The sequence below is a fragment of the Chelonoidis abingdonii genome, chromosome 2 (genome assembly GCF_003597395.2).
Source record: "Chelonoidis abingdonii isolate Lonesome George chromosome 2, CheloAbing_2.0, whole genome shotgun sequence".
NCBI classification, from domain to species: domain Eukaryota; kingdom Metazoa; phylum Chordata; order Testudines; family Testudinidae; genus Chelonoidis; species Chelonoidis abingdonii.
Genome location: NC_133770.1, coordinates 169106669 through 169119575, shown reverse-complemented (window position 1 = coordinate 169119575; position 12907 = coordinate 169106669). Strand labels below are relative to the sequence as shown.

The 12907-nt window shown below is 39.1% G+C and overlaps 1 protein-coding gene across 1 annotated transcript in view; it reads left to right on the top strand.

Annotated features, from left to right (window-relative positions):
• The window catches only part of CDH9 (cadherin 9), a 119955-nt gene extending 109863 nt beyond the window's left edge, over positions 1-10092 (top strand). Inside the window, exons 10-12 of the mRNA XM_032777706.2 lie at positions 5548-5665; positions 5896-6147; positions 9206-10092. Of these exons, the coding sequence (XP_032633597.1) occupies positions 5548-5665; positions 5896-6147; positions 9206-9693 (858 nt within the window). The 3' untranslated portion in view covers positions 9694-10092. The remainder of the gene's footprint in view (positions 1-5547; positions 5666-5895; positions 6148-9205) is intronic.
• Positions 10093-12907: the final 2815 nt, after the last annotated feature.

Sequence of the window (12907 nt, the reverse complement as noted above, 5' to 3'; positions counted from 1 at the left end):
TTATTTTTCTGTATTTTCTCCACAGGCTGGGAAGGAGCAGGGAAAGGCATAATTGTCATGACACCATTGCTAAATATTGATCATGCATTGTTGTACAGACCTGTAGCTGAATTATGGGTAGGCATCCATTGACTTAGTCGAGTGATATATTAAAATTCTGCAATCCTTTCAAACAGAGGAGGAGGGGAAAAGTTTTCTGACCTCTGACATGCTGGTAATTACCTCTGGGGTAAGAGCCATCTTCTGAAGAGTAAACCATTTGCCTTCACAATGCATTAAACAACAGATATTTTAGAAAGATTTCCTAAGAAGGAGAGTCTCTCCCAGATTCTTATACATCTTCATCTTTCCGACCTACCATTGTGATTGATCACTGATATACTCAGATTGTTCCTTTAACACTTACCCCTTTGTAGGGGATAGTGGAGTCACATCATCCCAAGGGCAGCATGGTAGGAAAGTCTCTTTGTGTTCTCCTTCCTATGCATTCAGCAAAGTCCAATGACAATCTCCCCCTCAGCATATTTTTCATAGTTTATCATGGATTTAGGGGATGATTTTTGTGGAAGCCTCTTGATAAAATATGTGCAGCACATAACTAGACTAAGATATTTCAGAAAATGATAATACAGTGATCTAAGGTTTGTGATTTGTGATATTCACTCCCAGGCCTTGTCTACACTAGTGGTGACATCCAGGGTACATGTAACCACATGACACTATGAAAAGCAGGCTGTGTGCACACTGCACTCTGTAGTGACAACATGCCAGTGAAAGGCTCTGGTGGTGATAGTGGGAGATAGCAGGGAAAGTCTTCTTTAACAGGATGGTGGTGGGACCCTACATTGCTAAAAATAGCACTGTAGATGTGGGAAGCACTGCTTGAGCATGTAGAGAGCCATGTCGGGTATATACCCAATGGTTCTGGCACGTTTTTACTCACTTAAACACCATCTACACAGCTATTTATACCCGTGCTAGGAAGGCAGGCAGTGTGTGTACTTTATATGCCACTGTAAGTATAGACATAGCCCTAGACTGAAGCAAATAAAAAATTGCTCAATTAGGGGACTAGTAACATTTTTGATGTTTGATATCTCACACATAGTCAATGAGTGAAACAGACAATAGTGTAGACATTTGAAAAGCCATCTAGCGTTATGCAATATCTATGCTTATTTCAGGCAAGTCACAAATTACCAGATCTTAAAGCTCAAATCATTCATCTGAATTCAAAGCTACACTCCAATCAGCTTGTTCTGCAGCAGAACAAAAGCAAAATTCTGAGTTAAGCATCCCCAGGTTAACAATACATAATCATTATTGCAAAGTACAAAACTTATGCTGTAAGTTAATTGTGTTGTTTGAAAACTCCCAGGAAGGGACTGTTTAAACAAATTAGCCTCCCTGAACTCCTCAGGCATCCTCCTGGTTTCATAGCAAGTGACATCACAGCTGCCTTATGCAAAGGGAATGAAAACTGCTGTTTTCAAAGAAAGGTGTCGTTTCATAATGATAATCAATATATATTGACAGTGACATATTGAAAAGGTGTGTGTGTGGCAGATTGCCAAGCATGTCATGGACATGTTGTTTGTTTCAAGTCTTTGTTAAAATATCATGGTAAATATATTTTCCCCAAACATTTTGCAATATCTTCTGTCCCATCCCATTCCCTTCATGAAGATTCATACAAAAGACTTACTTGGATTTTTATAAAGGAACTTTCAGTTCTGCCTTTAAGAGAATCTTCTAAAGCGTGCTGAGAGACTTACAAATCAGCAGTCTGGAGCAATGAGGAGAAAACACCGTAGCATCCAAATCATCTGCAATATCTGAGAAAGAGATGGTACTCTGTGAAAGATACATAAACAAGGGCTGAATGAAGAGGGGTGCTGGAACAATTTGTATAGTTGGGGTGCTGAGAGCCATTGAACCAAACTCTTAATCCTGTATATAATGGGAACCACTTCAAGGCAGGGTGTGGTGCAGCTCCCCTAATTCCAGCACCTACACAACTGTGGAACCCCACCTCACATCTGCGAGCATTTACTCATGGGGTGTCCCTCTGACTTCAATGGAAGTAAGACCCAGATCCTCAAAGTTATGAAATCACATAGAGACCTAAATACCTTCAAGGATCTGGGCCTAAGTGCTCACCAACATGAAGAAAGGTTGCACTGCTTGGCCTACATTGTTTAAACAGCTATAAAACTACTCTGTGTTGGATATAAAAGTGAAGTGTTTGTATGGACACTCCGAGTTTACATTATCAGCACTTGAAAAGCTAAGTGATCTCCTCAAGACTGGGAATTTATCCTATAAATCCCAATGAGCTGTCTCACACTGATTCTCCTAAGAAAGGTAGAATTACTGACAGTAATGCTGAATTTTTTCAATCCGAGTTCATTCACAAGGGTATCTGAACGAAAAGGAATGTATTTTTTCAATAGGTCTGATATGCTTGAAATCACATTTGATTTGAGTTAAAGTCACTTTCTTGAAAAAAAATCTCTCATAAATCTTACAATGTCAGGCATCTCTCTGAAGTCTCTGTGAAGCGTGAGTACAACTCCAAATTCAGAACTGTTTCAAAATGGAAAAGCATGTATGTCATTTGACACCACAAACTTTACATAGCAAGACATCATGTCCTAGTTTTCACAGTATCCCTACCACACCAAAAATCAGAATGGCTAAGTCTCTTTAATTTCTACATCTAGGATTGACTTTAGTTTCTTTAATTCATGATTTTTAGATCTATAAAAGCTAACCTCATAATATTTCTATTTTTTTCTTCGTTTGTTTTTGTTTTGATTTATTCACCCTTTGGAAAACTTTGCCAGCAATTTTTTTCCCCTTTATTCTTCCATCTTTTCAAGAACCCAATACCTTTAACAGGTAATAAGGGTTTGTTTGTTTTTTTCAGTTCTGCAGCCTTATTCTCACAAAAATTTTTCAGTGTAATTAGGTTCCTCTGTTTTTGCCACAATTGCCCACTCTTCACATTATTTGCACTTGAAAGGAATCTATGTGGATCATTCAAACATCTCACTGATTACATCTCAAAAAGCCACAGGATCCTCAGTTACAATGCTTTGGTAGCTATTCTAGCTGGGTATTTTCTCTCTGGATGTTTCCTAGCAATTCTTGTACAAATATCGGCATATATTCTAATTCTCTCTCTTCTACCTGATGTTCTTATTCTCACATTGTCCTTCAGACCTCTACAAAAATGCAGGAGGAAATTTTTTTCCCAGTTGATTTGATGCTCTGCTAGCCTTCCCCCATAAGGCATTTCTGCTATAATAGCACTGTAATTGTAGACTTTGGTGACATAGGGCTTAAATGTTGTAGCTATCTAAATCCATGCCTATACTATCACATCCACCATTGCTACTGCCAGTGGTAGTCGTACCAACACTGGGAATATTTAGAGAAAAAAGTGCTAGTGGAATTATAAATTCAGTGACATGCCAACAGAGCTTCTTTGCAAAGAGTGTGAATTTGGCCAAATGTATTTTAAAAGTTCCCCAAGTGTCAGGATCCTACTTGCTTTCAAAATGTAGAGATCTTAATGTGTACTTGAGAGCCTCATTCATTTGAAGAAATATTGCATAATCCTGCTTTAACTATATTCTGTTCATCATGAAGGAAGATGACATTCATGAATTCTCTCACAGATTCTTCTCTGATGACAGGAAACCATAAAAACCCTGATTCTGATCTCCCCAACACTGGTGTAAATGAAGAATAATGCCAAGGAAGCTGATGAGCCAAATTCTCATTTACACCTAATTTAACCTACTGACTATAATTAAATTACTCCAGATCCAACTATTCATCTAGTGTTTTACTACATTTTGTTGCTGTATTGTCAGGAGTGTCTAAGATAGGTTCCAAACATGAGAGATGCAGAATAACTATATAGAATATTGAATGAATGTGTTCAATTCTCATTGAAATTAACATTCAGAAAGGTATTTTAAGGGAACTGTCCTTAACTCAAGATAATGTTGTTATTTAGCAGTTACTGCTTTTGCTTGGACAGTTAATGCTATGCATGTGCTCTGGAAATCTCAGTGAAACAAGCTGCATGCATAAACCTTTTGATAACAAACCCCTTTGAAGTCAGGGAAGTGGAAGATGCCCAGGACAGTGGAGACATTTAGCACCTCAAATGAGGCACTCAGCACACTGCAAATATCATAAAAAGCAGGTCCATCTTCACAGCAGGTGCTAGAGGAGCACTCTGCTCATGAGTAAAGTGGTAAGGAGAGTTCTCTGCTGAGACTTATTCTGGATTCCAGCCACAAATCCTTTCTCTGGGAAACCCACCCACTTACTCGTGCCACTGAGCTATCCTGACACCTGATTAAGCCCAAAGCTTCTACTTTTGGATAGAGCCACAACTCCAGCAGCAGGACAGTGCAAAACATGCTTGATTTCTGTGGCACTACAATAATTAGTGAATGTGAACAATCCAGTAGTCATTTTTACTGTACATATGAATTATCACAGTTTATACCATAGTAAATGTAATGACATCACTTTATAACTGCACAATGCTTAATATAATATCAGTACTGAACTCACTCTTCCTTACTGTGTTTGCTTTCCCAGTTTTAGCAACTTTGCCTTCTTTAGCCATATCAATGCAATCAACATCTTAAATTCGTCTGAAAAACACTAGAGTACTTACTTGTTTTCTTTTTTTTTCTTTTTAATTACTTTTAACGTGGCAGGGGAGCAGAGCCAGTGCTAGGCATAAACAGGCTAAACAATTGTTTGGAGCTCCGAGCAGCTCAAGGGGCTCCCATTTGCTTTTTATTATAAGAACTTTCCTATTTTAGCATTGGGGTGGGGAGGGGCAAAATATTCTTGTTTAGGGCCTCTGCAGGGGAGTCTTCTGCATTCCAGAAGGAACATTTTCCTCCCCTTTATGCATGCTGGCTCCCATGGCCTTATGACAGTGCTACTAACTTCCCCTCACAACTGGACTTGACTGTCCTCCATTTTGCACCAGTGCCATTCCTCAACCAGAAGTGTCTATTTAGGGTGATGCAAGGCATTTCTCCTGCTCTCCTCCCCCATAGCCCCAACAGCTGAGAATTCTGCTTCTGCAATATTCTAACTTGATCTCCAGGAGAAAAAGATTCAGACTAGGAACTGAACCCAAGTAGCTGCTAATGTTGTGTAAGGGCATGAGAGGAGGCTGGATTGGTCAGAGGGGCACCCTTCACACAGCAACACAGGACACTGAGAACTAATCAGAACAGAGAGCTGCCTGCAGCAGCCAGGAGCAAGCCCTTGTTTGTGTGTTATTAGGTGGATGTGAAGTTAAAAATGAAAGAGCTGATTTGTTTAACAGAAGCTCTCCTTGTGTTGACATGAGACCACCACATAGCACACTAATCCTTGGGCACTGCTTCTTCAAATATAATTGCATTGGGTATTTTACAATATGTTAAAAGAAAATGCTGTCTTATTTTTTAAAAAATAACAAAAAAACCACATTAAGAACATAATACTTTGTTTTCCTTACAGCTGGTACAGACTGTTAGTGCTGTGGACAAAGATGAGCCTCCTCGAGGCCACAAATTCTTCTTTGAGTTGGTGCCAGAATTTGCAGTTCATCCCAACTTCTCTGTTGTCGACAACAAAGGTAAACAACTCTGCTCCTGCATGTCATAGGCTTGCCAGCTTTGGTTGGATGAATTCCTGGAGGTTTCATCACATGATATTATCTTTAATTAAAGATTAATCTTTAATTCCTGGAGACTACAGGGCAATCGTGGAGGGTTGGTAACTCTAGCATGCCATCTTGCTGTTTTCCCCCCATGCCAGAGATCACATCACACTGTCACACACAGTTATTCTGCTCCTCCATTTCAGATAACACAGCAGGGATTCTGACTAGAAGAAATGGATATAGCCGCAGCAAAATGAGTACCTATCTCCTGCCAGTCTTAATATTCGACAATGACTATCCAATCCAGAGTAGCACCGGCACGCTGACAATTCGAGTGTGTGCCTGCGATAGCCGGGGGAATATGCAGTCCTGTAATGCTGAGGCTTTGCTCCTTTCAGCTGGCCTCAGCACAGGTGCTTTGATTGCCATTCTCCTCTGCATCATTATACTGTTAGGTAAGTGATCCTTGTGACCTATATGTCATTTAATACACACATGCTAGTTACTGCTTTATTGACTGCTGTCACTCTACAAAGCCCTTGATTCAGGTGACTAGAGAAAAGCCTTAATATGGACATTTTCCACACTAACTACCTTGTAACAGGGAGGTCATTACAACTACTCAAAAGAAAGCTGAAAACCTGGATTAAAATGTCACTATTTTACTAAGATGTGATATGAGGCAAATAGTAATGTAGGTCTAGATTATGTTACCCTTACTCAGGCAGAGTATTATCTTACCTGACATGTAGTCCCCATTTAATGAAGTTGAGTAATGTACCACTCAACAGGAGTACAGATGACAGAATTTGGCTCCTAATAATAAAAAATTAACAATTACACCAGTTATTAAGTCATTTTTAGTTTCTATATTTTAAAAACATCTGGATAGAAAATATAACAGAGGAGCTATATAAATATTAACTTTTAAATGTTTACAAGTGGAAGGGGGTGGGGCAGGTGACTGGTGGTGGGCATGGAAGAGGGAAGAACAAGGAGAGAGTGAAGGGACAACCTCAAGGATATCGGGAGATATGCAGAGATTTAGGATGAAGACTGGTGAGGTGTGGTTGGGGAGATGAAGATGGCAGCTGCCAGGTTTGACAACTGGAGAAGATGCTGAGGAAGGAGGCGCAGGAAGCTGGTAAATCAGCACGAATGCCATGAACAGCTTACGTAAGAGGCACTGAGCACCTGACTGTGAAAGATACTAATTCATGGCAACCTTTGGAAGCATAACAATAAGGGGCCTGCCCTCATAAATGCATCTGGCTCTTTCAAGTGAAGTTCTTAAGCATACTTGAGTATACAAGCCAGTATTCCTGACTGACAACAAGGGAAAACTGAAAAAAAATCTAAAAGTGGCTGCTGTCCACACAAAGAAACTATATAGAACAGAACTGTAGAACCATCTCCATTCAGTGAATCACAATTAAGCATATAGCTCCTGTTCATGTTCTTTCTGTCCTCAGCATGCCCTCTCTGCCCTTTACTCACCAGTGCTCAGGTTATTGCTCACCTGTGCTCATGTATAAGTTGGCTCATATCACTGGGCACAAGTGTAACCTACTTCTTAGCATGAGTTAGGCATCCATTTCTACATCTGATCCACAGATGACTTTACTGTACTGTAACTCTTAGCTACTGGTCTCAGTCTTTTAGCTCCTTCTGTAGAGGTTCACACTTCAGCTTCAATCACTTTATCCAAAGGTGAAAATTTCTATACTAGTATTTCTTGCAGCACTATGAGTTGTTTAAATAAGTGGCTGTTAGTACATACTTAGATTTGAAGTCCTGAAGCCACTGAAGTCAATAAAAGTTTTGTTATTAATGACTGTAGGTTCTTAGGGCAATTTTTTTTTTAAAAAAGTCTAAGTGACTTAGGGCTCCTAAGCCCTATTTTCAAAAGTGCATCTAGGACCCTAAGGGCTGGTCTACCCTACAGCTGCAGGTCAATGTCAGCTATGCAATTTGAGTTACTTGAGCCTAAATCATATTGACGTAGCTCAGATCTACTTACTGTGTGGTCCACATTATGCTACATTGATGGGAAATGCTCTCCTGCCAACATTGCTTCATTGTGCAGGAGAACAAAAATCGATGGGAGAGTGCTCTCCCATCAATTGAGCATGTCTTCACTAGACCCTCTAAATTGATGCCATTCCATCGATTGCAGCAGCACCAATTTAGCTCCATTGTGAAGACAAGTCCTAAGTCTCACTGAAAATCAATGGGACTTAGGCCACGTATAAACTAGGAGAGCTTTGCCGGGATAGATATACCAGCATACTATCCCAACAAAGTGCTCCTAGTGTGGATACAGCTACACTAGAGTAACCCCACTTTCAGTCCCCATCTCCCAAGTGAAATAAGCTATACCAGCAAAAAGTGTGATCTTTGCCAGTATAACAGCATTTTGTGTCTATTGTCAGCACAGCTATACCTGTGAGGGACCACACCTATTCATGCCAACATAGCTATGGTGATTATATATTGTTAGACACAGAGCATATGAACAAGAACCAGCCAATCAAGCATGTGAGAGAGAAAATGCTTGGTGCCACCTCAGAGCACTTCCCTCCACATCCAATGTTCCATCTCCAGCAATGGGCATCTTTGATGCTTCAGAGGAAGGAGATAAAAATAAAATAAAATAAAATAAAATAAAACCTCCTAGAATATATTGGAGGAAAAAATCCCTTCCTGACCCCTGCAGATGGCTGGCTGAAACCCTGAAGCATGAGATTTTGGGAATGTAAGTCAAACTGTATGTGAGTCCCAGGGCTGTTGACCCCTGACCCCTACCATCACAAGCAATCCATTATACAATCACACTCATAATTGTCCAGCTCTTACCTAAAACTAAATTAAGTTGTTTGCCCCCAAACTCTTATTGGGAGGTTGTTCCAGAACCTCAATCCCCTGATTGTTAGAAACTTTCTTCTAATTTCCATCCTGAATTTGTTCATGGCCAGTTTACATCCATTTGTTCTTCTATCAGCCGCCTACTGCCTCTCAAAGGGGTGCATTTACTACAGTGATTCCATTGCTGTAGCAAGTGTCTATAGTATAGTGCTACAGCAGCACAGGTGCAGCCATACCCTCACTTATGCAAATGTTACCCCTAATGTCTTCATGGCAAGCAGCACAGAATAGAAATGAAACAAACTAAACATTATTAGGGACTATGGTCAAAGAAACTTCCTCTCCAGTGTGGAACCACAAAATGAAAAACAGGATTTTGCTTGACACTGAAAATGCAAATCCTAATCAATAATACAATTTCTTAACTTTAACCTAACTTTAAAATTAGGTATTTGTACTTCCTATATCTGAATCAAAATTCAGCTTATTATTGTTCAATAGTAGTTTTTCCCTATTTTCCAAACATCCTTTCTCAGTTATAAAATTATTTGTCCATTGAAAATGTGCATTAACTCCATTTCAGTGCTAACTATCTTGTCCATCTCATTATTTAGGCTACACTGCAGCTCATCATCTATTTGTTTTCAGTTTTAGTTGTGCTGTTTGCAGCACTGAAGAGGCAGAGAAAGAAAGAGCCCTTGATCATTTCAAAGGATGATGTCCGGGACAATATTGTGACTTACAATGATGAAGGAGGTGGGGAAGAGGATACCCAGGCTTTTGACATTGGAACACTAAGGAATCCAGAAGCAAGAGAAGAAAGTAAGATGAGAAGAGATGTTATCCCAGAAACTATATTTCAGATAAGGAGGACTGCACCTCTGTGGGAAAACATTGATGTCCAAGATTTTATTCAACGAAGGCTAAAGGAAAATGATTTAGACCCAACCGCACCCCCTTACGATTCACTAGCGACATACGCCTATGAAGGGAACAATTCTATAGCAAATTCACTTAGCTCTTTGGAATCACTTACTATCGATGGCAACCAAGATTATGATTACCTTAGTGACTGGGGACCTCGATTTAAAAAGCTGGCAGACATGTATGGTGGAGATGACAGTGACCGAGACTGAGAAAGTAATCTGTGACTTGGTCAGTGTTAGTGGAGCTAATGTCTATGTTACTAGATAAAGTGGCCTACACTCTCTTACTTGGAAAAAATACAAAAAATAGGTGTTGTCTTAGTAAGAGTTTGCTTAATCAATAAGTCAACGTAAATTCATATGATTGATTTAAATATAAAAATAAAATCTATATTTCACCCTCTCTGCCTAAAAACCCCTGAAGGAATATTCTCACCGACAATGAGAAGACCTAAAAAAGGCTTTTTGTGCCTTTAATAATAAATAGATGGAAAACTTATACTTTTCTTTTAATTGCTTTGCATCACATTTATTACTAGCTGGGAGATTGTGCACCTGTGTTGTAACATAATCTGAAAAAAGTATACCTTAAAAAAAGGAATTAATATTACTGCCATATTTATTGAGTTAAAGAATGTCTGTGTTGATTCATCATGATATTTTTATATATGTATATTATATTTTTGTATTTTTATTAAATAAATTAGTATTTATAAAAACATTATTTCATTTACTTTGCCAGTCATAAATTACTGAACAGGAGGAATCCTATGCTGTATGGATTTTTTTTTCAAAATAACGTCTTTACATAGAATGGCTGTACTGTAAAATGAAGAGAAGAAAAAATATATGAATGTGTTTCTCTTTGACGGAGGTACAGTGTAGAAAAAAATAAAAAGCAAATTTTCTGCGTAAGTCCAAACACAGGCGATTACAATAAATGTAGTCGGCCTTCATTCTGGATTGTTCAAAGGCATCAACATATAGTTTCACTGTTGATTCCACCCCTCTCACTTCCCCATTTACTGGCAGTTGGCCAATAAAAGGATTAAATGCATGAATTGCATAGGACTGAAGAAACCATGAAGGTTTGTTCCAGTAGATATGCTATTTGGCGGGGGAGTGGGGGAGGAGAATTTACTGTGCTGCATATATTTTGCTGAGAAAGCAAATGTCAGCAATCCAGGAAAGTCTGCTGCAAGCTAATCTTTTTTTCCCTCTCCTCTCTCTCTCTTTCTCTTTTTTAAAGGCCATTTTAAAGCTAATAATGCCTTTTTAAAAAAAACTGAAGGGCAGTTAGCAGGAATTAAAAAAAACCTTAATAGTCTTAAAAGATTTCAGTGTAGTTTTCCTTCAGATAAAATAGCCTAGCAAATTGCATGGAATATATTTTTACCCTGGAACAGTTTACACATTTCATAAATCTATGGCTAATACTGTGCAATCAGTTTTTAAGCAATGGAAATTTTTCATTGACATCACAGGATGACATGACCTTATATTACGGTGGAACTGATTGCAACACACTAATTAAGGTTGCAGCAAAGGTTTCAATTTAGGACTTTTAAATCTTCATTTCATTAAAAAAAATCATAAAATGGCAAAAAGCAAAACAAAGAATGTAAACTTTGTGTAGCATTTGAATTTTTCAACATGATTTGATGATTAGTGAGCATATACAGAGAAAGTACTAAGAGTTCCAAAATCACTGTGTTTTTAAATTTTCAGTGGAATGCCTCCATTTATTTTTGGATGTCTTTTCCAAGAAATCTGAAGCCTTCTAGGCTTTGCCTCACATGTGACAATTTCTAGAGTCATAGAATTTTTGCACAGAGTTTATTTTGAACATTTGAAAATAGCTGCAAATATATGCACCAAGACAAGCCTGCACTGAAGACAGAACTGCTGTTGTCATACAGATTAACATCTGGAACTTTGACATGCCAGAGAACCTCACCAAATACTGCTGTCACTTCAGGGAAATTCTCTGGACTATCAGGCCAGAAGTTCAAATCTCTTTTCTCCCATTTATATTTCTGTGGACTGACCAAGACTATGAACCCCAACCCAGAAGGGAGTCAAATATGTGCCACTGCTGCATCTACCCACACCATACACAAGTATGTTAACAATAAGATTACACAGAGTCACTTCAGGAACAACTGCATACAGAATCCAGACTCAAATGTTATTTACTCGGCCATGTTGCTTTTCAGAGTCTTTGTTACAAAATATGCGTGATTTGGTTATCATATCTGTAATCACTACACTGTACTCCCCTCCCATACCAAGGGATAGAATTCAGGATCCCTAATCTCCATTTTTCTGCTTCTATTCAGCAAATAACTCTGTAATCCACAGGGAAGTATATGTCAAGTGCACATTAGCAGCTGTTCTACATTAAGGTTACTCCTGTGTCTCAAATGCTAAAGACGGGACTGTTATAGTTGTATGTAATAGCATTATATACTCCAAATTCATCAAACTTACATTTAGATGTAAAATTGTAAAGGCAACCACAGCAACATTAAGGCTGAAAAACTTCCCAAAAGCATGGAACAGGAGAACCACATCTGTTGGCATAAGAGGTCAGTGTTGAGGTTCATAGTCAATTTGATGGAGTTGGGTACACATCTACTAGAAAGGGAAATGGGAGCATAAAGTTGGAGTATAAGCAATATGGAATTAGCAAGGCATGTAGGATGTTTTCCCCTTAACTTCTGGTCTCCAGGATTTTAAAGATTTTGTGTTGGTGCTATGTATCCCAAAGCAAATTTAAGTCACTAAAGAAAGATTTTGTTTGTATAAAGTCTGAAAGCTTTGCTCAAGAAAAACTCCCATTGACTTTGAAGGAAATCTTACCTGTCAGTGGTTAAAGTAGATCAAAAATAAAAGGGAGAGCTCATCAGTTTGTCTTACTGTAAGGCAGTAGGACATTGGCAGTATTGCCTAATGGTCACAGTTGAGCTGACGTCCACATGTCAGCGACAGTAGTCTCCATGCAGGTCTTGGAGGAATCACTATAAGTGGGTTCAATAACAAGAGTTGGGATCAAAATCAGGCTTCGATCAGAGACCAGAGATAGTAGCAGGCTAGAGTCAGGAGGTAAGAGTCAGGTTCATGCTGGGATCGGAGACCAGAAGATGAGGTGAGGTCTGGAGTCACAGTAGGTGCAAAGTCTGTCTTGATGCCCAGACAACTTCTGGGGGCACTCTCCAGAGTTAAATAGGATGGTTGGCCAATCAGAGGGCTGCAGGGTACTGTCAGTCTGGGTCCCTTGGACAATATTTCCTGTGTTGCTTATTCTCCCTGGCTCTGACTCTGCATGGCCTTCAGGTGGCACTGTGGGAAAGTCAGCCACCACAAGCTCTGCATACCCAGCTTCTAATCCCTAAATCCTGATATTAGTCCCCTCTCCAAGCAT